Source organism: Anarhichas minor, unplaced genomic scaffold (assembly GCF_050575085.1).
Source record: "Anarhichas minor isolate MPS153535 unplaced genomic scaffold, ASM5057508v1 ptg000027l, whole genome shotgun sequence".
Classification (NCBI taxonomy): Eukaryota; Metazoa; Chordata; class Actinopteri; order Perciformes; family Anarhichadidae; genus Anarhichas; species Anarhichas minor.
This window is the reverse complement of record NW_027466473.1, coordinates 18,152,570-18,173,243: the sequence shown is the minus strand read 5'-3', so window position 1 is coordinate 18,173,243 and position 20,674 is coordinate 18,152,570. Positions and strand designations below refer to the sequence as shown.

Below are 20,674 nucleotides of genomic sequence, written 5' to 3'. Positions count from 1 at the left end.
TGTGCTGCCCACAGCTAACTCTAACCAGCTCTCCTCTTGTAGGTTTCAACACAGATTTGTTGTTAAATTCGATCTGCGCTCGTGCAAAGAATTTCTATTGAGGATTTTTAGTAATCAAGTTTCTAGAGGATTCGTTTCAGCCCTTCAAGACTGTTTACTTGCCTCAAATTAAACCATTAGCAACAGTTTGCATTTGGCAAACAGGAGATGACTTGCCCAGGTTGTGTGAAGTGATGCAATTTGGATGCAATGCATGTTATGTAAACTACTTTAACAGTATGCCTATTTTCTGTGTTGGCAGTCCTCAATCTAGCACCATGTGGTAGCTTTACTGCTCAGTCAATCTAAATGTACGCGAGTTGTTCAGAATTAAAGTTCTAAAATTGTATTGCACGTGTATTTTGATGTCCTGGCCATCTTTCTTTCCAGTTCTAAAAAACAAATTGGTTCATCTAGATCATCTGCTGAAGTGGCCATTGGAACGTGCTGCGTGTCAAACATTGTTTTTCGATGGCTAAGAAGGCAGTGAGAGTGAGAGGTGGCAAAACTATTTTGATCCGAGTATAATGAGGAGATCGCACATGCTGTGGAAAGGAATTAGCAGAAATTAGTCATTTTTCAGCAATTAGTCAGAGAAATTAGCTCCCATTACAGCGCAAGGTATTTTTAGTGCTCTCCTGGGAAGACATTCAAAATGAAACCCTTTGCGCCATCTGAAACTTTCATGATCGCCGATTCTGACATAGTGACCATCTGCAAAAGATTTCATGTTGAACTTCTTTTTCAATTTGCCCAAAGGCTTGCTATGAAGTAAAAAAAAAAAAAAAAAAATGTTTCCCACCCTGTGTGGCAATGTTACTGTGCGTCCATGTTTGTTTTGTGGGAGCAGTTGTTGTTAGTCGTGGTCAAGGTCCATGTGCATTTGTTTGCAAGATGGTGGTGGTTGTGGGGGTTTGAGTTAGAACTGTATGATGACTGGACTGTTGGCTTTCCTCGTGTTACAGGCAGCAACAGTTGCCTGCAGGGGGTCCTGCTAGCCAGCGATATGCCAGACAACAGTTGGTCAGGGACGCACCATAACATTTCACCGGGGACCTTTTCAGATCCATACGAGAGTAAATTATATGAGGCATTTATTTGTTCGCTCATGACAAGATCCATTTCTCCGGTAACACCCCATGGAGCCGGAGGTAAAAAAAAAAAAGGTGCTCTGCGACCTTTTCAGAACGGCGGTGAACTGATGTGCGATGAAGCCTGATTGCTGATGAGAGGAGCAACAAACACTTGTTGTCTAGACGGAGCTAAAGAGCAGCCAGGAGCATCACCTCTGCTTTCTTTTCCCCCACACCCTCCTCTGCCAACACAGGCAGGGCTGTTGTGACTGGTGTTTGTGGTGATGGTGGCAGCTAGCAGAGCTCCTGGTTGGATGGATGTTGTTGTGACTGGTTGTTGAAGCCTGCGTTTGCTGGTGTAAAGCAAGAATAGTCCAAGGAAAGATAGGGAACAAATTGGTCTAATTCCTTTTGAGGTATTTTCACTTTATATAAATAAGAAGTATCCGTTCCAGGGAACATTTTGCTACTAGAGAGGTCACTTAGATGTAACATGAACTATTTATTTTGATATACAATAAACTACTTCGTTTTCTTTTTTCAAAAGAGCTTTCAGACACATGTTGAAAGCTTTTAAGTGGACCTTGAAGTCTGAATCGATTTGTTTTGGTAAATGATACTCACGCTCAAGATGAATAGTGTCTATGAGAGATGTAAACAACAGAAAAGACAAAAACTATTTAAGACCAATACCTGCAAGATGATAAAATGTTAAGAATGTAATATATTACAATTAAAAGATATAACAGTAATGGTGGTAAAGCAGCTTGAAATGACAACTGGAGTAATAACAACAATATAAAATAGAATAAAATGAACTTAAATACAATAAAATAAGTGAATTGAACATTTTTCAAACACTCTTAATCAAAGGCCTGGCTAAATAGGTAGGTTTTAATTTGACGTTTAAAGATAAACATCACTTGAAGGCAGCAACACATGAAGCCATCATAAATCAGGTTGTGGTGATGTTTCTGTTATTAAGCGTCACGTTGAGATCGAACCTAGACACCTACAATGAATGCGGGCGTTTTAGGATACAGGAGCCTACATTTAGTCACCCTCTCTATAGATAAACTATAGCCTATTATAGATTGCTATTGACAAGAGCAAGCAGTAACAGAGGTTGGGGGCTGTGGTAATGGCCTGTGATTGAACACCTTGTGCTGAGGTCCCGCTGCTCACTGCCTCATTAACTCTGGCAGGTCCTCCGTTCAGCACGCTGCATTGCAGGCCACAGTCGGGACGCATTTAACTGTCTCGACTGCAGTCGGCGAAACACAAGCCTAAAGGATGGATTTGAAGCAGCATTGTAAGGACTGTGACGCTCATCCTGAAACATGTCTTTGAGTATAGGCATGACTTGCATCACCTTTAGGTGTCTGAGAGATGTTTTGGTTTTACTGCACAACTTCTCGCAAGTCTCTCCTTTTAATGAAGCGATGATTTTCAAAATCACTATCAAGACTCAGTAAAAGGAGTAAAATGACCTATTAGTTCTTGTAAATAATTTAAGTACCTTAAATCTTAAGCTACTTCCATATGATTCAGCTATTGGCCATGTTAGTGGAAATTTAAAATTTGACACTCTTTAAAGTTATAGACCTCAATATGTTATCCTGGATGGGTTGGTATCACTTGTGGTAACAAAAGGGATTTGTTTTAAAAATAAAAATGATGCAATATAGCTTTAGGCCATTAACTGAGATCTTTTAAGACTTTCTCAGACTTTTCTTTCGAGGTGGCTGGTTGCTTGTTTACCCTGCTGCACATCAGAATCAGTAAAAGTGCCTACCTCCGTGGCCAGCCTCTACCCCATTTCTCTGCTCTGTGCCCATCCGGCCAATGTCACCTCCCATCGGGGAGTATTCCTCTCCATTACCGGGCTCTGTCCATCCTCCACTTAAATAACAGCAGCCCTGCCACTCCAGGCCCATTAAGATACTGCCGGCACTGCCGCGGCCGCACACACACAAGCAGCCACAAGCTGCCCGAGTCTTTATAAATAGATGGCGGGAGAAGGAGAGAGAGGCTGGTTAGAGCAGGTAAATTATTCCAAAACAGCCAAACAGGACTGAGACTAAGAACCCCCCCCCCCCCACCACCACTCTGCCGGCTCCTCCAGCTCCTCCTTTCATGTGTCACTTTGGGCTGACTCAATTTTACACTGTAATGGACCTCCCGGGTCAACTACTTTTCTCCCACTTCTCCTTCCTTTTTTATCTCTCCACTGCTCTCTTCATCTATCAGCGGCCGACAACACCTTTATTCACTATCCTGCAACACACACACACACGTTATTCCCTGCACTGACTGTATAGTGTGTACCACTTAATTTGGTCTAATACTAATCAGGGTTCGCACTGCACTTAAATTGTGGTTTGCAGTTTGCAAGAAGGGGAAATGATGGCAAGCAACAAGTATAGCTTTCCCACGTTATCTGTTCCCTCACAAGTCTGGAGCTTCATTACCCAAGCGACATGTTTTAAGGCAGGGCTTTTCTCACTCAGGTCCTTGTTGTGGTCCACGTTTGCAATTGAGAGTTGGCTACTCTACATCTACTTGAAGACAGACAGCGTCCAGATCTTCTTGAGTGATGAATGAGATGGAGATACAGCAGTAAAATAGTGTATGTACATTGAGAGTGGAGTGGAAACCGGAGACAAATTCCATGTATGCGTACGCATACATGGCCAATAAAGCTGATTCTGATTCTGATTATGTCCCCTCCAATTCAATGATGCTTTTATCTGCTGGGTACGCTATGGAGGATTTTTTTCCTGCTATTAATAAAAAGCAATATCGAGGCATACAGATGGAAGAGCTCTTAAGCCGTGTAGTTATTGTCCACCTTCACGGTCTCCTGTCCTCCTTACATCAGGAAATATACCTTTATGGTTTGCTATTAAATGCATGTGCTTTCTTAATGGCAGCACTGCCATAAAAAGCAGCTCTTCAAAGCTCGACAAGTAGTGGCTGTATCGTAGATGTTGTCATTTTTGAGTACATGTATTTGGTTCTAGGGTATAAAGTAGCATGTTTAAATGTGGATCAATTCCCGTTTCTACTTATCACCTTTGTTCTTTTTGGTGCACTTTTGTCTGCGTGTGTCACATTGACTCTCTTCGGTGTCTCGTGTTGCTTTGAAAACAAACTCCTTTAAAAATTGACAAATAATTTCTGACACGTCATATGGCATTCAACTTAATGTGACTCGCCACTGTAACTACCATGACTTCAAAGGTGTGTGTGTGTGTGTGTGTGTGTGTGTGTTTCATATTTCCACCATGTCCACGCCTTAGCCTAGACCTTACGTTAAAGGTCTGATAACCTTTTACATTCCAAAACCTTTTTTTCACTCTAATTCCCCATCTTTGACCAAAGTCTCTCTCCATCCCTTCTCCCTCTCTCTCATTTTCACTTATTCTGCATTCAGACCACTCGGGCCTTTTTCTTTCTCGACCTCTCTAAACAACAACATATAATGGCGTGTTACTTCACGTCTTTATTGTGGCCGTGAATTATTTGGTTCGAAGTGGCCCGGAGGAAGTAGTCGTCTGCTTATGGTAGTCCACTGACGGAGCCAAACCTAAGACACACGATACACCAAGAGAGAGGGAGGGAGTGAGGTAGAGAGAGAATAGAAGTGAATAGGGGGCATGCCTGTCAATCAAAGCCACTTAAGTACCTGGAGTCCTAGAGGGATTCCAGCAGCAATCGACCCCAGTCAATTGTCTCTTCATTGATAAAAGCAGAGAGGAGGAGAAAAGAGACTGGCGAGGAAAAAACAACACAGGAGAAAACAAACTTAGCACGAGTCACACGTATGGACTACTTTGCATTCACACAGTTGAATCTACATTTTTCTTTCTACATTCAGGTTTTACATTTGCTATTATAATTACGGTGGAGTTTATGTTGATGTTAATTTGAAAAAGGTAGGGGAAGAACTTGTTAGCATAAACACTGGCATTTACCACCTACTGAAAATGCGTCTTCAAAATCGTTGAAAAGAAAATCTAAATATAAAATGAGTGTGCATTTTGAAGACACATGCAGTATGAACATTTGGCAAAAAAGGTTTGACGTGTTTACTGTTAACATTTTGGGTGATATATGAAGTTTGTCCTGTGAGCTGGAGGAAACTCCGTGGTGCCATTAGACCAGAGCGGTTTATGCCTGAATGTGCTCAGCGAATTTTCTGGCAATCTGCCAAATATAATATAATATATCTTGTGTAAAAGAGGGAAATCTGCCCTGATGGTGAGCTGAGAGAAAAGGCCAAATCCTACTCACCTGTAGGGCTGACAGATTAGTGTCTCAGGCTTTCAGTCATGAGTGTTCAACAAGGATCTAATGAAAGCTCTACACTCCTGCCGACTCTCTCCTGTACGACAGAAAATGAAAAGTAGAGACAGAGCTCAAGTCGGAAAGGGAAGGTTTGTCAATATTTATTTCTCTCCCCTACATGCACCAAAATTAGATGTTTTTTTTCCCCCTCTTGGATTTGTACAACAGCCTCCTCTACTACAAACTGAATCTTTTATCTTTACCTGCAATCCTGCAGCTCTTCTCTACCCTTCCTCCTATCGCTATCATCCTCCAGCGGTGCATCTTCCCTCCATCCCTGTTCTTCAGCGTGTAGAGCAGCAGAGACAGTGATTGATCTGGCGCGGAGGCTGTCGTGGGCCCTCCTCCTCCTCCAGTGGTTATGAACATGAGGCGGGCTGCTCTTCATAGATTTTTAAATTAGTGTCAGCTTTGCCCCAAAGATGTGTTATTGACTGATGAAATAGAAACTGAGCTCCAAACACTCAGTCCTTCCCCAGAGTTTTCCCCAGTCTGGTAATTGAAAAAGTGTGAAGGGAGTGTGTTCAAGGGAGCGTGCAGCTGTGTGTGTGTCTGTTCCTGTTTGTGATTTATTTTTTTTTGTGTGTGTTTGCGCGCTTGCAACTGTGCGCTCTTTATCTCTGCTGGAGAAAAATGCACAGTGCTCGCTAGAGTCAAGATTCGATTGAAGTATTGCATAGGAGATCTTTATCTTCTACACAGCCGCTCTGAAACTCGAGTTCTGTTTGCACCTTTAATCCTATAAATACAGTTTGCTTCATGTAAGCCTATGAAGGCTAAGTTTGTAAAATGTTACATGTCTGAGCCCATAAAAATCACACCCGAGTTGCTTATCCTGCGTCTTAATCACTGTGTGCATGTGCAACCTTTAGTGTGATTTTTTTTTTTGAGCGAAGCGGGCATTGGTTGTGCTGTTTCCCTGTCTAGCTCCACAGTGTTTTGTTTTTGTACCTGTAATAAAACTCACCACTAACTCAACATATTGTGTCTTTTGCTCTGCAGGGTCCGACATGGCCATCTTCTGCCTGCTTTGCGGGAAGCGTTTCCAGACCCAGCCGGCGCTGCAGCAGCACATGGAAGTCCACGCCGGCGTTCGCAGCTACATTTGCAGTGAATGCAACCGGACCTTCCCCAGCCACACTGCACTCAAGCGTCACCTACGCTCACACACAGGTCAGTGGAAGCACTCACCAACCATCTTCACTTCGGCGATGGGGCCTTAAGTTCACCGGTGAAGCATTTGTGTGCTCCACGGTGTGTATCTGTCTATTCATTTTCAACACTTTCTCCAGCTCATTCTGGGGAATCCCTTGACCTTCCCGTTCCTGAAGGGATGTGGGATCCCTTTTGGTGGACTGTAGGTCCGCTCCCATTTTAAACCAAAATACCTGAACAAGCCTCTGAGAGACATCGTCATCATGTGTCTAAACCAAAACCACCACACCGAGCTCCCTTTCACATGAGGGTGCAGTAGCTCTTATTCGGCACTTCTCGTGGACTCTGAGCTTCTTACTCTGAAGTAAACTTATGGCAGCCACCCCTATCCGCAATCAAGACAGCTTAGAACATAGCTGAGGGTTAGAAGACAGACTGACTGACACATCAAGAGTCCCGCCATCAAGCTCAGCTCCCCCAAAGCCACGATAATCCAATAAAACATTGACTACATTTGGAGAACTTACTAGAGTAACTATAGTGCATTAGGTCATAAAAAATCCTTTAAAAGTGCCAGTGTGTAGCATTTCAGGGGATATATTAGCAGGAAATTAACATAATATTCATAACTATGTTTTCAGGAGTGTATTAACCAAAAAATAAGAATCAAATGAGCCGTTTGTATCTACATAGGGAGCGGGTCCTCTTCACAGAGTCCGCCGTGTTGCACCACCATCTTTCTGCAGTAGCCCAGAATAGATAAATACACTTGCTTATGCCCTCTCACTAAAGAGAGCCTTGCACTTTTTTATGTGAACTGAAGGCCACCGTAGTTCTCTGACACACTTGTGAAACTGCGGTAACATCAGCCACATAGTGCAAAACGATGGCACCGCCAGCCGCCGTCGGACTCCAGTCTTGGAAAGGGAGGAGTGAGCAGAGGGGTGCTCAGTTGGTTGCAATCTGCAACCACAACACTAGATGCCCCTGAGTCCTACAGACTGTGCCTTTAATTTGCCATGCTTTCTAGCTCCTGCCACATCTACTAATAATTCATCCCTCCTGGTCCAACCCAATTTACATCGGCGCCTCAGGTGCACCAGTGCAATGCTGCAGCAGCATCTCTGGTCAGGGAATAACTCGACTCTGTTGGTCTTGCTCAAATAAGAATTTGCAGTGAACTTGCGTCACCATTTATGTCTGGTCTGCCCTTTATTCTCAAAAGAGCACACTTGAATGTATTCCGTTTCTTCTACTAATAGAGCAGAGCAGACCGCGCAGTGAGGATTCATATTGACATCAAGGATTTGAAATCAAAACAGAAAAATTGAGTGTTAAGTCACGGGGATCAGTGCCATTTTAAAGATTTTATTTCTGACATTTTTAATCATTGAAACAATTTGAAAAGAGTTAGGACATTAATGTCTGAGTGGAGCTTTAGTAGAGGAGCCACTCCAGGGTTTTTGGTCACATTTCAGGGGGAAATCGGCACTAAAACGTGTTTTTTAAGCTGTAAATATTTTTGATGACCTCCACATAATGAATACCAACCGTTGGTTAGAGACGGTCTCAATATTATGACATGTTATTATCATTATGTTGCATAATAGCAAGGCTAGATTACCATCTGCCCCAGGGTCACTGTGCAGCAGTAGGATTTTGGTTTAATGATTAATTTTAGCTTTGTTTGGGTATATGGGAATATGCTCCACTCATACACAATATCAACTGACATGATAAAGAGCTTACGGTGTGACCTGCTTTATTGCCTGATAATGAGGTCATGTGTTGAAGAGGATCAGTTGAAAAGCACTCTTAAAAAAGCACATGTTTATTACATGTGGAACACGGCAAAAAACTCGCTAATTTCACGTGTGATAAATGAACATGATATGAGAACATGGAATGTTCATGTGATAGTTCACATCAATTAATAACATTTCTGAGAAACTTCCCCATGCAAATATCTAACTACACAGAAAGCCTTAAATGTTGGATATGCTTTTTCTTTTAGACACATTTAGGATTTATTGTTTCCTATTACCACCTCCCACCCTACTAGTAATAGTAGGAATGCACCTTCAACAATCTTGCCCACGACAAAGATCATCATGGACAAATATAGCTTACAGTATATTACAAGTTAAAAGCCATGTTAGTTTAGGAAATGGGAGTGAATTATGTTATCCCTACCCAGTTACATTGCTCCTCTAGCTCAGCTGAATAAACAGCATTAATTCAGGTCAAACCCAAAATGAATTCTGCAGCAGTCAGACGCAGCTTATTTACAGAGAGCATTTTTGTTGTTGTTTTTGTTTTTTTCCAGTCCACTCCAGTAATTCTCTCAGTGCTGGCTCTCTACTGAGGCGAGGCCAGGATACTAATACATTGTTGCGAGGGAGCAGAGGTAGCCTGACGGATGCTGCTATTCAGAGTGAAAAAAACGTAACCATGACAGAATATGAACACATGGAAATGAATCCCATTTCAGCGGCGAGGGATGGATGCTTTTTTCTTCTCTCTCTCTCACCCTCTCTCTCTCTCTCTCACCCAGCCGCCTGTCTGCGACCTTAAATAACAGTCTCACTGTCAGAGCCGATTTAGCTCACCGGCTCACGGATAAATATTTGAAACGAAAGGAGTGAGATGAGAGCAGTCGGCCCTATTTACAAGTCAGGCGAATACACCATTAGTGTGTGATGGTGAAAGGGGGAAGGGGGGGAGGGAGGGGCTGTGGACAGAGCCGCTTGAGCCGTCTGTACAGTAGCAATGCACACATCTGCTCTGTCTGTCAGACATTGGAGAGGACAAAAGCAGCGTCTCTGATCCACCTGCCCACCCGGGCGACGCAAATGTCACCCCAGCTCGTCTCTGGAGCTGCAGATGAGACTTTGCAGCCTCGTGCCACTTTGAACCGCATCCCACTGTGGCCGTGTGTTAAATCACAATGAGCCAGCCGCGAAAGCAATCGTTTAAATATGATGCAGAGCCTTTTGTCGGGGGATTATAAAGTCAGCCACTCACACAGCCATAATGGGAGCCAGAAATAGGTCCTAATTTACCCAAAAAAAAAAAAAAAAGACAAGCATGGTGTTCCTCTACATTTACACTTTGATGTTAATAATCTCATCCACACTTTGCTGTTTAACAAGGCGAAAATAGTGTTTAAAAACAGACAGAGCGAGACGGGGTATCTACCTCAGAGAACCTGCCTTATATAACATTGCCTAGCTTTATACAGAGACGCCCGTGCACTACCCTCATCCAACAAAGTCCATCCAATGTGGACACCTGTCCACATCCATGTCACAGGTTTTTGTTATATATATTTTTTTACTTTCAAGTTTCCAACATACATCCAAAATACAAACAAAGTATAGTAAATAAGGGTGTAGGTGTGGACATGTGGAGGACACAATAAAATCAGGGACTCTTCTGCCAAAACAATATTTCACTTTCTGTAATAACAAACTCTAAACTACTACCACAACAAACAATTCTATCTCATAAAATCTAAACTTTATTTTACTTATTTTTATTGGTTTTAAATTGTATATTTGCACCTTTACTATTGATGCTCCATTATATTGTCCTTTTTGGAGAATGTTAACCCTAAATCAAAACATAGATTATATAGGACTTTATTTCCTTAAGGTATTTGGCAGTGCGTTTTTTTCCGTCCTGAATATTGTCCACTAATCTTCCTCTCAACCTGCGGACAGCTCCAACAAGCACCACCACTCAGAGGTACCTAACTATAGCCCGAGAAGCAAAACCCATGACCGGAAGTTATTACAGCATGCAGTGACCGAGAAGGAAGATCCTTCATGTGCAGCCATTTTGACGAGTCGTTCCAGCGGTCTGGGCCATGGCAGTATTATACTGTTTATTGTTAAAACTAGTGTTATCTTATTCAGATCTGATTCAGCCACCTGTTGAACCATCCGCAAGGTTTTCGTTTATAAATTTTCGTTTTGCTTCATTCTCAATTCAGTTCCATTCAATGTTGCTTTATTGGCATGAAAAAAGAACACACCAATATGAAGACTTATTTTATGATATATGTTTTTTTAAAGGCAGCCATTGTTGCATTAAAAAATAAATGTAAAACAATGACTTAGAAGAAAACTGGATCGAGTCATAGTGCCGTAATAATTGCAATTCAAGGTCAGAGTATTTGAAGTCTTTAGCACATGAACGTTTAGACGCACAAGCACACGTGCAAGAAGTCACAGGTTCACACAGGTACAACAGGAGTAAATGTTGACGACGCTTCCTCATAAATACCAAAATCTCAATTCCGTATTCACCCTAATTTTAATGGTGAGAGTGTGGCAGCTCATCTACCATAGAAAGCTTTCTAGCTCGCGGTTATTAGTTGAATCACCGTTCTTGTATCAAAAGCAAAAAGCACTTTTATGGACATGCATTATGTGTGCTTCATTTTACCTGTCTGCTGGCTTATCTATTGAAAGCAGCCTTGCTGGTGCGGGCTCCGACACTGGATCACCATTTAGGACGAGGAAGGGGGAGAAAAGGAAGAAAAAAACCCGGATTTAATGGTGTTTATTTCAGCATCTTAATCATGCCATCTCTCCCGCTCTCCCTCAATGCATCTTCCTTTTTCCTCATTTTCCTCCTTCCACCTGCAGTTTCATCACCTTTCTCTTCACATGCCAGGATATTGCACACACTCGGCTCCATGTTGCCCCTTTATTGTGTTTGTATACCTTTATTGCATGTATGAGCACAACAGTATAGGTTCAAGCACTCCCGCACAAACACACAATGTGGGCTTATAACAGTGGCATCCATGGCAGCTGTGCTATTCCCCTCTCCTTCCACCCCGCACACAGACACACACACACACACGCGCTCTCTCTTTACAGACCAGGCCTTCATTAATATTCCGTTGTTGTGCACTGTCTGTGTGTAAGTGTCTGTATGTGTTTTTTCTTCTTTTCTTTTTTTTTTTTAACTCGGAGCCAATTTGCTGTCTGCTGTGGCGGGGTGTTTTGTGTTCGCAGCTGTATTTGAGAGAGAGAGAGAGAGAGAGAGAGAGAGAGAGAGAGAGAGAGAGAGAGAGAGAGAGAGAGAGAGAGAGAGAGAGAGAGAGAGAGAGAGAGAGAGAGAGAGAGAGAGAGAGAGAGAGAGAGAGAGAGAGAGAGAGAGAGAGAGAGAGAGAGAGAGAGAGAGAGAGAGAGAGAAAATTTAATTTAGAGAGCGACAGTTCTGGTCCTGGCAGTGATGGAGCCCAGTGATTTACAGCCTCTTACCGTATATAATGAACACGCCCCGGGTGCCCATGGGCACAGGCACCCTCGGCAGGCCTTTTGGGTGGTGATGGGGAGGAGGGGGTGTAAATGTAGAGGCGGAGGTGCATGGGGAGGGGTCAGGAGACGCAGGTGGCGGTGCTCGGGGGCACCCACGGGTCCACTCACCATGCTGTGGTTCCACCTCACTGTGCTGAGTCCTCATCTACGGCCTCTCTGCCATGTGGTCGCACCGGAGAGTGAGAGGAGAGATAGGATGGGAAGGAGGGGAGGAAGAATAGGGATGAGAGGAGGACAGATGGAAGGGAGGAAGTAATAGTGGCATATTTTGGATGGACAGAGGACATGTCCCCATTATTCTCCAGCCCCCGTGAGAATATCCTGACAAAATGAAGTCCTGTCTGGCCCTCCTCACAATGTGATTATAGAATTGTATCTGCTTCATTCAGAGCTCTCCGGTGCATCTTTGCACTTTGGCGGCCCCGAGTGGATAAACAGGAGATAACGTGCATGACATGATACCGCAGGATGCTGGAGCCCTGACAGTAACCACTCTGCATTTTATAAGACTGAGCACTGTTATTCTAAACCAGCAAATGTAGCATCCAGTTTTTATGGGTAACGGCCTCATACAATTGTCAATGGTAGTGAGGAATATTTAGGTTTTCTTTTTGGAGGACGAACAGTTAGTCTTTTAAGTTAAGAAAAACAACAACCTTGTATTGAAACTTGAAAAAACAGTAAGCTCTTTCCTACTAATTCCAGATTTTTGATGAAGTTTGCTAACAGCAGACGCTGGCGCAGCAACAGGACATTAAGCGTAAATAACATAGGCCTCCTCTGAGTATTAGCATCCCACTCGCCGGTCTGATCGGAGGCCCTAATTAAAGGCAGGTGAATCTGAGCTCAATTATTATTCTTGCAGCGTCGTGCGAGCCCACCGAGCTCCGTGATGGATTGTGATCTCTGCTGTGGTTGAAACGCTAGAAAGAGCACAATGTCTTACAGCGGGAGCCACTGATAACTTCACGCAGACAAATAAAGACTGTCACTTTTATTGATTTTACCCAGCTCCCACCGCCGCTGCCATATACACCCACATCCCCTGCTCCATCCCTGTCTCAGTTTTAACCCTGCCCCCCCCCCCCCTCCCCCCACTCACAAACACACACCTCCATCCCCATCAAAGCCTCCCTTTAATGGGAAGGCGTTCAACATCACAAGGCACAGAAAACGTTTCTTCCATGAAAGTATAGCACACCTAAAATGGTATCAGCATTTCAGGGGAGTCCATCTATCATCCCTCTTTCATCCCTCTGTCAGTCTCTCCTCCTAAATAAACCAAATAAACCCATACATGCTGTATACGGCCATGGAATAAAATATGCAAGATAGAAGTGAAATTGTCTCTCAACAGCAGGGTAGCGGCGGCAGCACATAACGAGAAATGCAATTTATTCCCTGGCACGTTGCTGTTCGGACAGGCAGATAATGAAAGGCATAGGTCATTGATGGTGACTTAAACCTGCAGCGGTGGTGTGAAATACATTACTAAACATCCACAGCATTACTTGGCCAGAGAGTGTAACCGGGGGGGGGGGGGGGGGGTAAATGATGCAAGGAACAGTTCCTCATCAAACAGGAATACAATTAGTTTCTGGACAGCTGGGGAGGGCCTCCTGCAAATCATAATATCCCTGATTATTGACATCTGAATAGCCATTACGGCTGCCCCGTGGGGACCTGTGCTCTGGCAGCCTGAGGAGAAAAATGCAAAGCCTGTTGTCATTTTAATTTCTGAAGGCACACGTACTGTACATCCACTGCCAGCGTGGTGTCTGGAATAAGTCTAATGTCTCAGAACGGAAATGTGGTGCTGTGTTAATAAAACTTGAGAATACATTTACCCAGTGTGAAGGCATTAGACTGAGGAGCCATGAATAGAAATAGATTGGATGCTGACAATGAGGCAATACTTTGAAACTAAAGGTATGGAAATGCAGAGATGAATGTGTCGACAACTTTATTTTCAGTTTCAGTTCTTCAGCAAAACGTTGCCCTCAATGTTTTGTGTATTATTGAAGATGTCTATTAAAGGAGCTGTATTTTACATTCAGAACATTAATTTAGCAGTAAACTATTTTCTATGTAAAGATACAGTGGAGTAATTTCTACCTGAATCTCTTCCGTCTTTTCCCTGGAGTATCACCCCCTCCTCCGGCTCCATATTTGTTTATTTCTTTATCTACAATGGCCCTGCATTAATACACCGTCGTACAACAGTAACGTTTCAGAAGTAAAAATAAACTCAGCAGCAAGTGACCAATAAACTTACATTGTTCGCATGACAGTGAACAAGGTTGTGCCAACATTTTGACAGGTTTAGCGCTCCAACCTGCAACACTACACACGTTGATGCCAAATGCCGTGCTTCCTATTTTTGTCCATTTGATCTCCCGTACACAGCTGGCCTGGGGTCGAAATATGAATGTTTTAAACATTGTATCTGCAGCACTTAGTGTTTCAGTCAGAGAGATGAATGAGTTCTCTGGGTCTTGTCAGCTGTGATGTTTTTCATTGAGAGCAAGATGGCGATCTAAATTAAGTACATGAAACAACCCAACACCCCTTTTTCTTCCTCTCGTTAGCCTGCTGCAATATTCAAACCAAAACAGAAAGAGGACGGTGATTGGCTGCCACGTCCAAATGTACTTAAATCCTTGCATTTTTGACAGCCTTCATTAAACAACCATCTGCCTTGAGGGAGTGAAGGAATCAACGTGTTTGTGAGTTCTTGAATTAAAGGCTAGGCGAGTTTATTTGTATAGCACCTTTCAGCAATAAGGGAATTCAAAGTGCTTTCCATAAAACAAAAAGGCATTAAGAAAAGATGGAAAAGAAACACGACGCAATATAAAAAAGACAAACATAAATTGGATTTCAGTCAAATGGGAGATGAAAATAATCTAAAATAGAATAATTAGGTATATTAGCTATATAGTCACATGCATATATACGTCAATCAGGTTATCCGTTAATGTGTTGTGAGAGTAGTACCGGCTGGTCAATAACACATCTCAAGAACAGCCATGACAGGCTACGTTTATTTTACACAAAGCAAACAACGGTGCAGGTGATTTGTAGAGAAGACAACAGATGGGTTACATTGTCTGCTGGTATTAAGGCTGTTAAGTGTGCATCCATTAGAGCATAAACACCTATTGTTCTGGCGTTGTGCATAAACCAACCAAAACAATCAGAAAAAAGACATTCAGTAATGTTTCTCCCTTTTGGTATCAAAGTCGTATGTGTTTTGGGCGGTGTGAATCCAACCATAGTAGATCTGGTGAGAGCCAACCAACCATAAACGTGACTTCAGTTAAGGTTTTAACAACATTCAAATGAAGTTGTGCACGTAACCAAAGCTTAATGTTTTCGGCCCTCATACTCAAGTCTGTTAATCCTGTCCTTCAGTCTGTATCTTCACAAATGCTCAAGAAGTGTTGTTCTACTGCCTTTTTTCTCACAACAAATTTGTGTGCGGATGATGTCAGCTTTGCTTCTGTCTCTCCACATTTCAGCAGGGGACCATCCATACGAGTGCGAGTTCTGCGGGAGCTGCTTCCGAGATGAGAGCACGCTGAAGGGCCACAAGCGCATCCACACCGGGGAGAAGCCCTACGAATGTAACGGCTGTGGGAAGAAGTTCAGCCTCAAGCACCAGCTGGAAACCCACTACCGTGTGCACACAGGTACTGTGATCAAAATAGGTCCAGCCGACAAAGAGGCTGTTTGAACAGAAAGACGCTGCATTTAATTTATGTTGATGATCAAAGGATTGGGAACTGTTTGTGGGATTTATGTGCTGGAACTATTTCTTGATTTACAACGGTTTATCCTTCTGCCAAGAGTATCTCTTGCAGCATCTAAAGCTCTAGCACAGGTTGCCAGATATGGTCTGTGAGCAGAAGTTTTGGTCTCTGTGCAGGCACAATGGGATCAGACCTGCCAACCTCACTGTGACAAAAACAAAAAATACTGGGAAGCTGTGGCTTTTGTTTGCCAAGAGCGTTACCCAGTATAACTCCCTCTAAAATACCAATCCTTCATCAAACAAGCAAGATTCAATGTTGATTAGCGAGCTTTAGAGGAGTTGGCAGCTGTTTTCCCCTGCTTGCAGTTTTTATGCTAAGCTAACAACTTGGAACTATTTCTGGGACCATTTAAACACATTTTGTTTAAAATATATACAGTATCATAAACACTTTGTATCAGTGACACGTCATCCCATTCTTCCACTTTTTCCCTAATTTGAAATGAGTACATTATATCCCATTGCCACTCATAATAAGACGGTGTTGAAATATATCGATGCAGCTTTTGGTTCCTGGGAAAGGACCCTGTTGTAGGAAATCCACGTTGCAAGGCACAGACCAGACCAGATGAATATCTTTGTTGCTGTGATACAGTAGATGAATGTCTCCGAAGACTTTGTATTGATCCCAGTATATTTAGAGCCCCATAAAGATGTTGACACAGTGATAAGCTGGTCGCCCTGGAGAACGAGTGCACGCTACGTAGCAGACTGAGTGAGGATATCATGAGTGCTCACCAGGATGGCACACAGCCAAAGCTTTATGCTTCCTCACCATCTCTTTTTCTCTAACACACACACACACACACACACACACACACACACACACACACACACACACACACAAGCAAGCAGCAGCAGCAGCACACTCCCATCTCCCATTCAATAAGCCAGCTGTTAAGCCACACTATCAAGGCAGCCTGTCCAATAATTGGCTCCCCCCCCCATCCACCCTTTCCCCTTTTGTGTGGGGGAGGGGGCTTTGCGTTAAGCCGGAGAGCAACAGCAGATAACAAGAGCAAGTGACAAGCTCACAGTCAAAGGCCACATCGCACAAAAGGGAGCTGCTTGATGAATCATCGACATTGGCAACCTAAACCCCCCCCCCCCCCCCCCCCCCCCCCCACCGCGACCGCCCCCTTCTTTCCACACATCCCAAATGCCAATGGCGGATCAATACCTGGGCCTCATTTGCAATTCATTATTAGCTAGTTATTTGAGGCGACCGTGTTTACAGTCTGGTTATCGATATCAACGTAATGCAGGTGTCCACACTGCTGCAGAGCAACGGGTGACGATTTGCGACACTATTTGTGCTTGTTGGCCGAATGACGCAGGGACCCTAACCCCCACGGAGGTCAAGGTTAACCAGGGCTCCAAAAGGACAGGCAGAGAACGAGCAGCGTAGGCACGAGGCCACACGTTTTTGCCAGCACACATGTGCGAGGCTCCAGCTTGAAGGGTGACAGCGAGCGCTGGGCTAGATCACATCCGACAGCTCATTTCAAATGCCATTGGTAAAGGTCAGCATTTACATGTCTAATTTGCGTCTGCCGGCATGAGCACTGGTGGATTATTCCCTGCCATCACTCAAATCATTAGCACATTTAGGATGGCTGCTGTTGCTGAATTGAAATGTGCTTCTTGAATATAAGCAGCCCTCCCACAGAAAGAGAGCGGCCACACACTTTGATTTATGACACCTTCAGGATTTCTCCATGGATTGAGCTGTATTTTGTGTAATGTACCAGATTGGTTAAATGTGGGTTATAAAAGAAATAGCAGACATTTAAACATCACACATTCCTGTAATTTTTGCCCAGTTAGATCTTATCTTTAGTTTATATCCCAGTCTGTTTAGGTATTGTCACAATTAAAACTTAACTAATTTATTATGATTCAGTTGTAATCATTATCTCTGCCAGGAAATAATGAGATTGGTCTTTTGTGAGTGTGCATGCGTGGGTGTCTCGCATACAGTTGCACCGTACTGCAAAATATTTTGGGGCTCATTCATGGCTGCTTGCTCAAGGACTTCTAGTGGTTGAGGTGACTAACACTTTCTCAATACATCTTGTATTTCCTGTTTGATATTGCCATTTATTGACACACCTGGTGAAGATATGCATTCTACTGGGTGCCCCTGTCCATTTTCCACTGTGTTTACCTTCACTTCTACCAGTTATGGTGCCATTATAGTCACCAAATGAATTGACCCTTCGCTAAGTCCTAACCTCCAACTCAGACTGGCGATTCATAGCGTAGCATTGGCCGGCTCTGACCAGCGTCCGACAACTATCCGATTCTGCGTAGACTCTCATGCAATCGTCTCAGATCTTCTACATTTTCAGGCTGGTTTTGTGGATGTTGAGCTAGTCATGGTTTATAAAATGTTACGTGTCTACGTAAAAACCTGTGGAGCTAACATTAGTACAGTGCTGAAGGTATACAAAATGTATCCAAATGCTGCTTTTGGCTTTTTTAAAACAGTGGGAAAAATACCTACAAGGGGTACCACAGGAACAGTGTTGTCTCTCTAGATCGCCAGATAATGAGGTGGTTGCTTCTATCTTCTATCTTTTTAAGCTGTTTTTGCTGCTGAGTCAGTTTAACACTATGGATTTATCCTTCAAACTGATATTGTAGACCCTTCTGTCTGCTTCTTTCCGAAAAATCGCTTTTTCATTTTTCCAAAATTCAGATTATATTCATGCAGGGAGTGCAGTTAGTGGCAGTGTGGGCTCCATGGTAGCTCTGACAGTTTGACGGGTTAGCAGCAGGGGGCGGGGCTCAATTAGTGAGATCTGGTAACATGCTGACATTGTTACAACGAAGTCAGACAGGGCACAGAAACACAAGAACTCTAGATTAAAGTGCATCTCAGACCTTGAGAAGCAGTTGAAATGCTCAGACCTTTGGACTTGAAAGTTTACATGAACACAATATAATTATGTATTTGCATAGATGTTATCTGCATTCCAATGTCATAATTCCCTAGTGTTGTCTTTTGATGGTTTTTCAAAAGAAGAGCTAAGGATATTCTCTGCATGGTTTTAGAAGCAGCGGCTGCCACATTTGATAGTTGCACATTATATTTAATAGCAGGACATCTCTTTTTCATTCTCTTCTGCTGCACGGCATGATGTGAAAAGAAAGCCTTGCACGGTTCCAAAATCCCTGAACATTGGTGTCTTTTTAATAAAGGCAGAATTGATAACAACTGAACACAAAGGATTTGTATCGCCCCAACCCAAAGAGTAATTAGAAGATCATTTGTTAGCTGCTCGAGGGGTAGTTTAATGGACCTGACTGGCACTGTGTTGATACTGTCTCTCAGAGGTGAACACGCCACTACTGTTCATGCTTTTATTCTTCTTGAGTTGTGCCAATTATTGGGGGCAGTTGGAATGACCAAAAAGAGTTAGTGTGGTCTTTTACTGCTGCACACTGCTGTTAAGGAGACAGTTTGGGATTCCACTCTTGGGTTTTGGCTTGTCACTTGCTATGTGCACAGTCCAATTATCATAACAACATCCAAATTTCTTGTGGGCCAGCAGGGGGAAACCTGTGGTCTCTAAATTTGTAGTAATGGGACATCCTTCTCTCCTGAAGCCCTGACATAGTTTAGTTTTTTTTTACTTCTCACACAACAGGTTTCATATGCTGCAGTCTTAACTGTCAGTATATGTGTAGACAACATTTTGCCATTAAAGGATTTTCCGTTTTTATTACACAGTGGTTCTTATTTATGTAGATTTGGCCAGCATTCCTATCAGCAATAAAAGCATCAGTCACTGAGTTAATTACTACAATTACTAAAAATAAGTCTGACAGTCAGACAACAAACAGGTTAGCTGGTTTGACTGAAAACTAAAGCGCACCATACTTACGGTGCACACAGTTGTCCTGTGCAATAAGGGGTTGTTGCCAGCATTTTGGCACCCACTTTTACCTCCAAAAAAAGGGGTTTGGATAATCTGGCCAAACTGTTGGTTTGTCTGATAGTTTGCTCGTGTTTCTTGCCCCCTCAGACTCCGTTGTAGCGATGTGTGTACCCTTCTGCAATCACCCCTCACTGAGCACATTATCATAACTGACAGGAGTGATGGGCGAAACCACAAAAACAAGAGCTAAAGTCGTAATTATACTGCAAATGGCCACAGCAATTTGGCTAGCAAGGCATAGAAGATCCACAATATGCTTTTATGCAAACTGTAATATTACATTTCTGGTACGGGGCCTTCATAATGATGCAGTTTTTACCACACCTCTTCTTCCAGTTCACCATTTGAGGAACAGCAAGGGCTTTATTAGTTTTGGTAGATATGAGTGAATTTTCACATTGCATTTAAATAATGTGAAAGGTTTTGGGGTGTGAATGACAAACGGTGCTGTGTTTATCAGAACACTTCACAGACTAATACATCCTTTCCTTGACTTTCAATTGATTTTGATATCAAATGCATTTGTTTCCTGATGAAGAGGCACATCACAACATCTCAACAGTGGCATAATACTGTCACTGAATTGCACTTTGGCTAACATAATTGTTGTCTTCCACCCCGCCCTTATCATCCTTAGGTGAGAAGCCATTCGAGTGCAAGCTTTGCCACCAGCGATCCAGGGACTACTCGGCCATGATCAAGCACCTGCGCACCCACAACGGCGCCTCACCCTACCAATGCACCATCTGCCTGGATTACTGCCCCAGCCTGTCAGCCATGCAGAAGCACATGAAAGGCCACAAGCCCGAAGACGTCCCCCCAGACTGGCGCATTGAGAAGACCTACCTGTACCTCTGCTATGTCTGAGGCCGGGAGAGTCAACGAAGAGAGAGGGGGAGAGTACGTGTGAGGGTGGGGGCGGGGTTGAGAGGTAAGGGGAATGTAATTGAGCGGATAAGGAGGCTG

The 20,674-nt window shown here is 43.3% G+C and overlaps 1 protein-coding gene across 2 annotated transcripts in view; it reads left to right on the top strand.

Moving 5' to 3' along the window:
* zbtb16a (zinc finger and BTB domain containing 16a) overlaps positions 1–20,575 on the top strand; it is a 132,078-nt gene extending 111,503 nt beyond the window's left edge. For both annotated transcript variants that reach the window (XM_076102397.1, XM_076102396.1), the window contains 3 exons: positions 6,465–6,635; positions 15,475–15,642; positions 20,346–20,575. In XM_076102397.1, coding sequence (XP_075958512.1) covers positions 6,465–6,635; positions 15,475–15,642; positions 20,346–20,575 — 569 coding nt within the window. The remainder of the gene's footprint in view (positions 1–6,464; positions 6,636–15,474; positions 15,643–20,345) is intronic.
* The last annotated feature ends 99 nt before the right edge of the window (positions 20,576–20,674 follow it).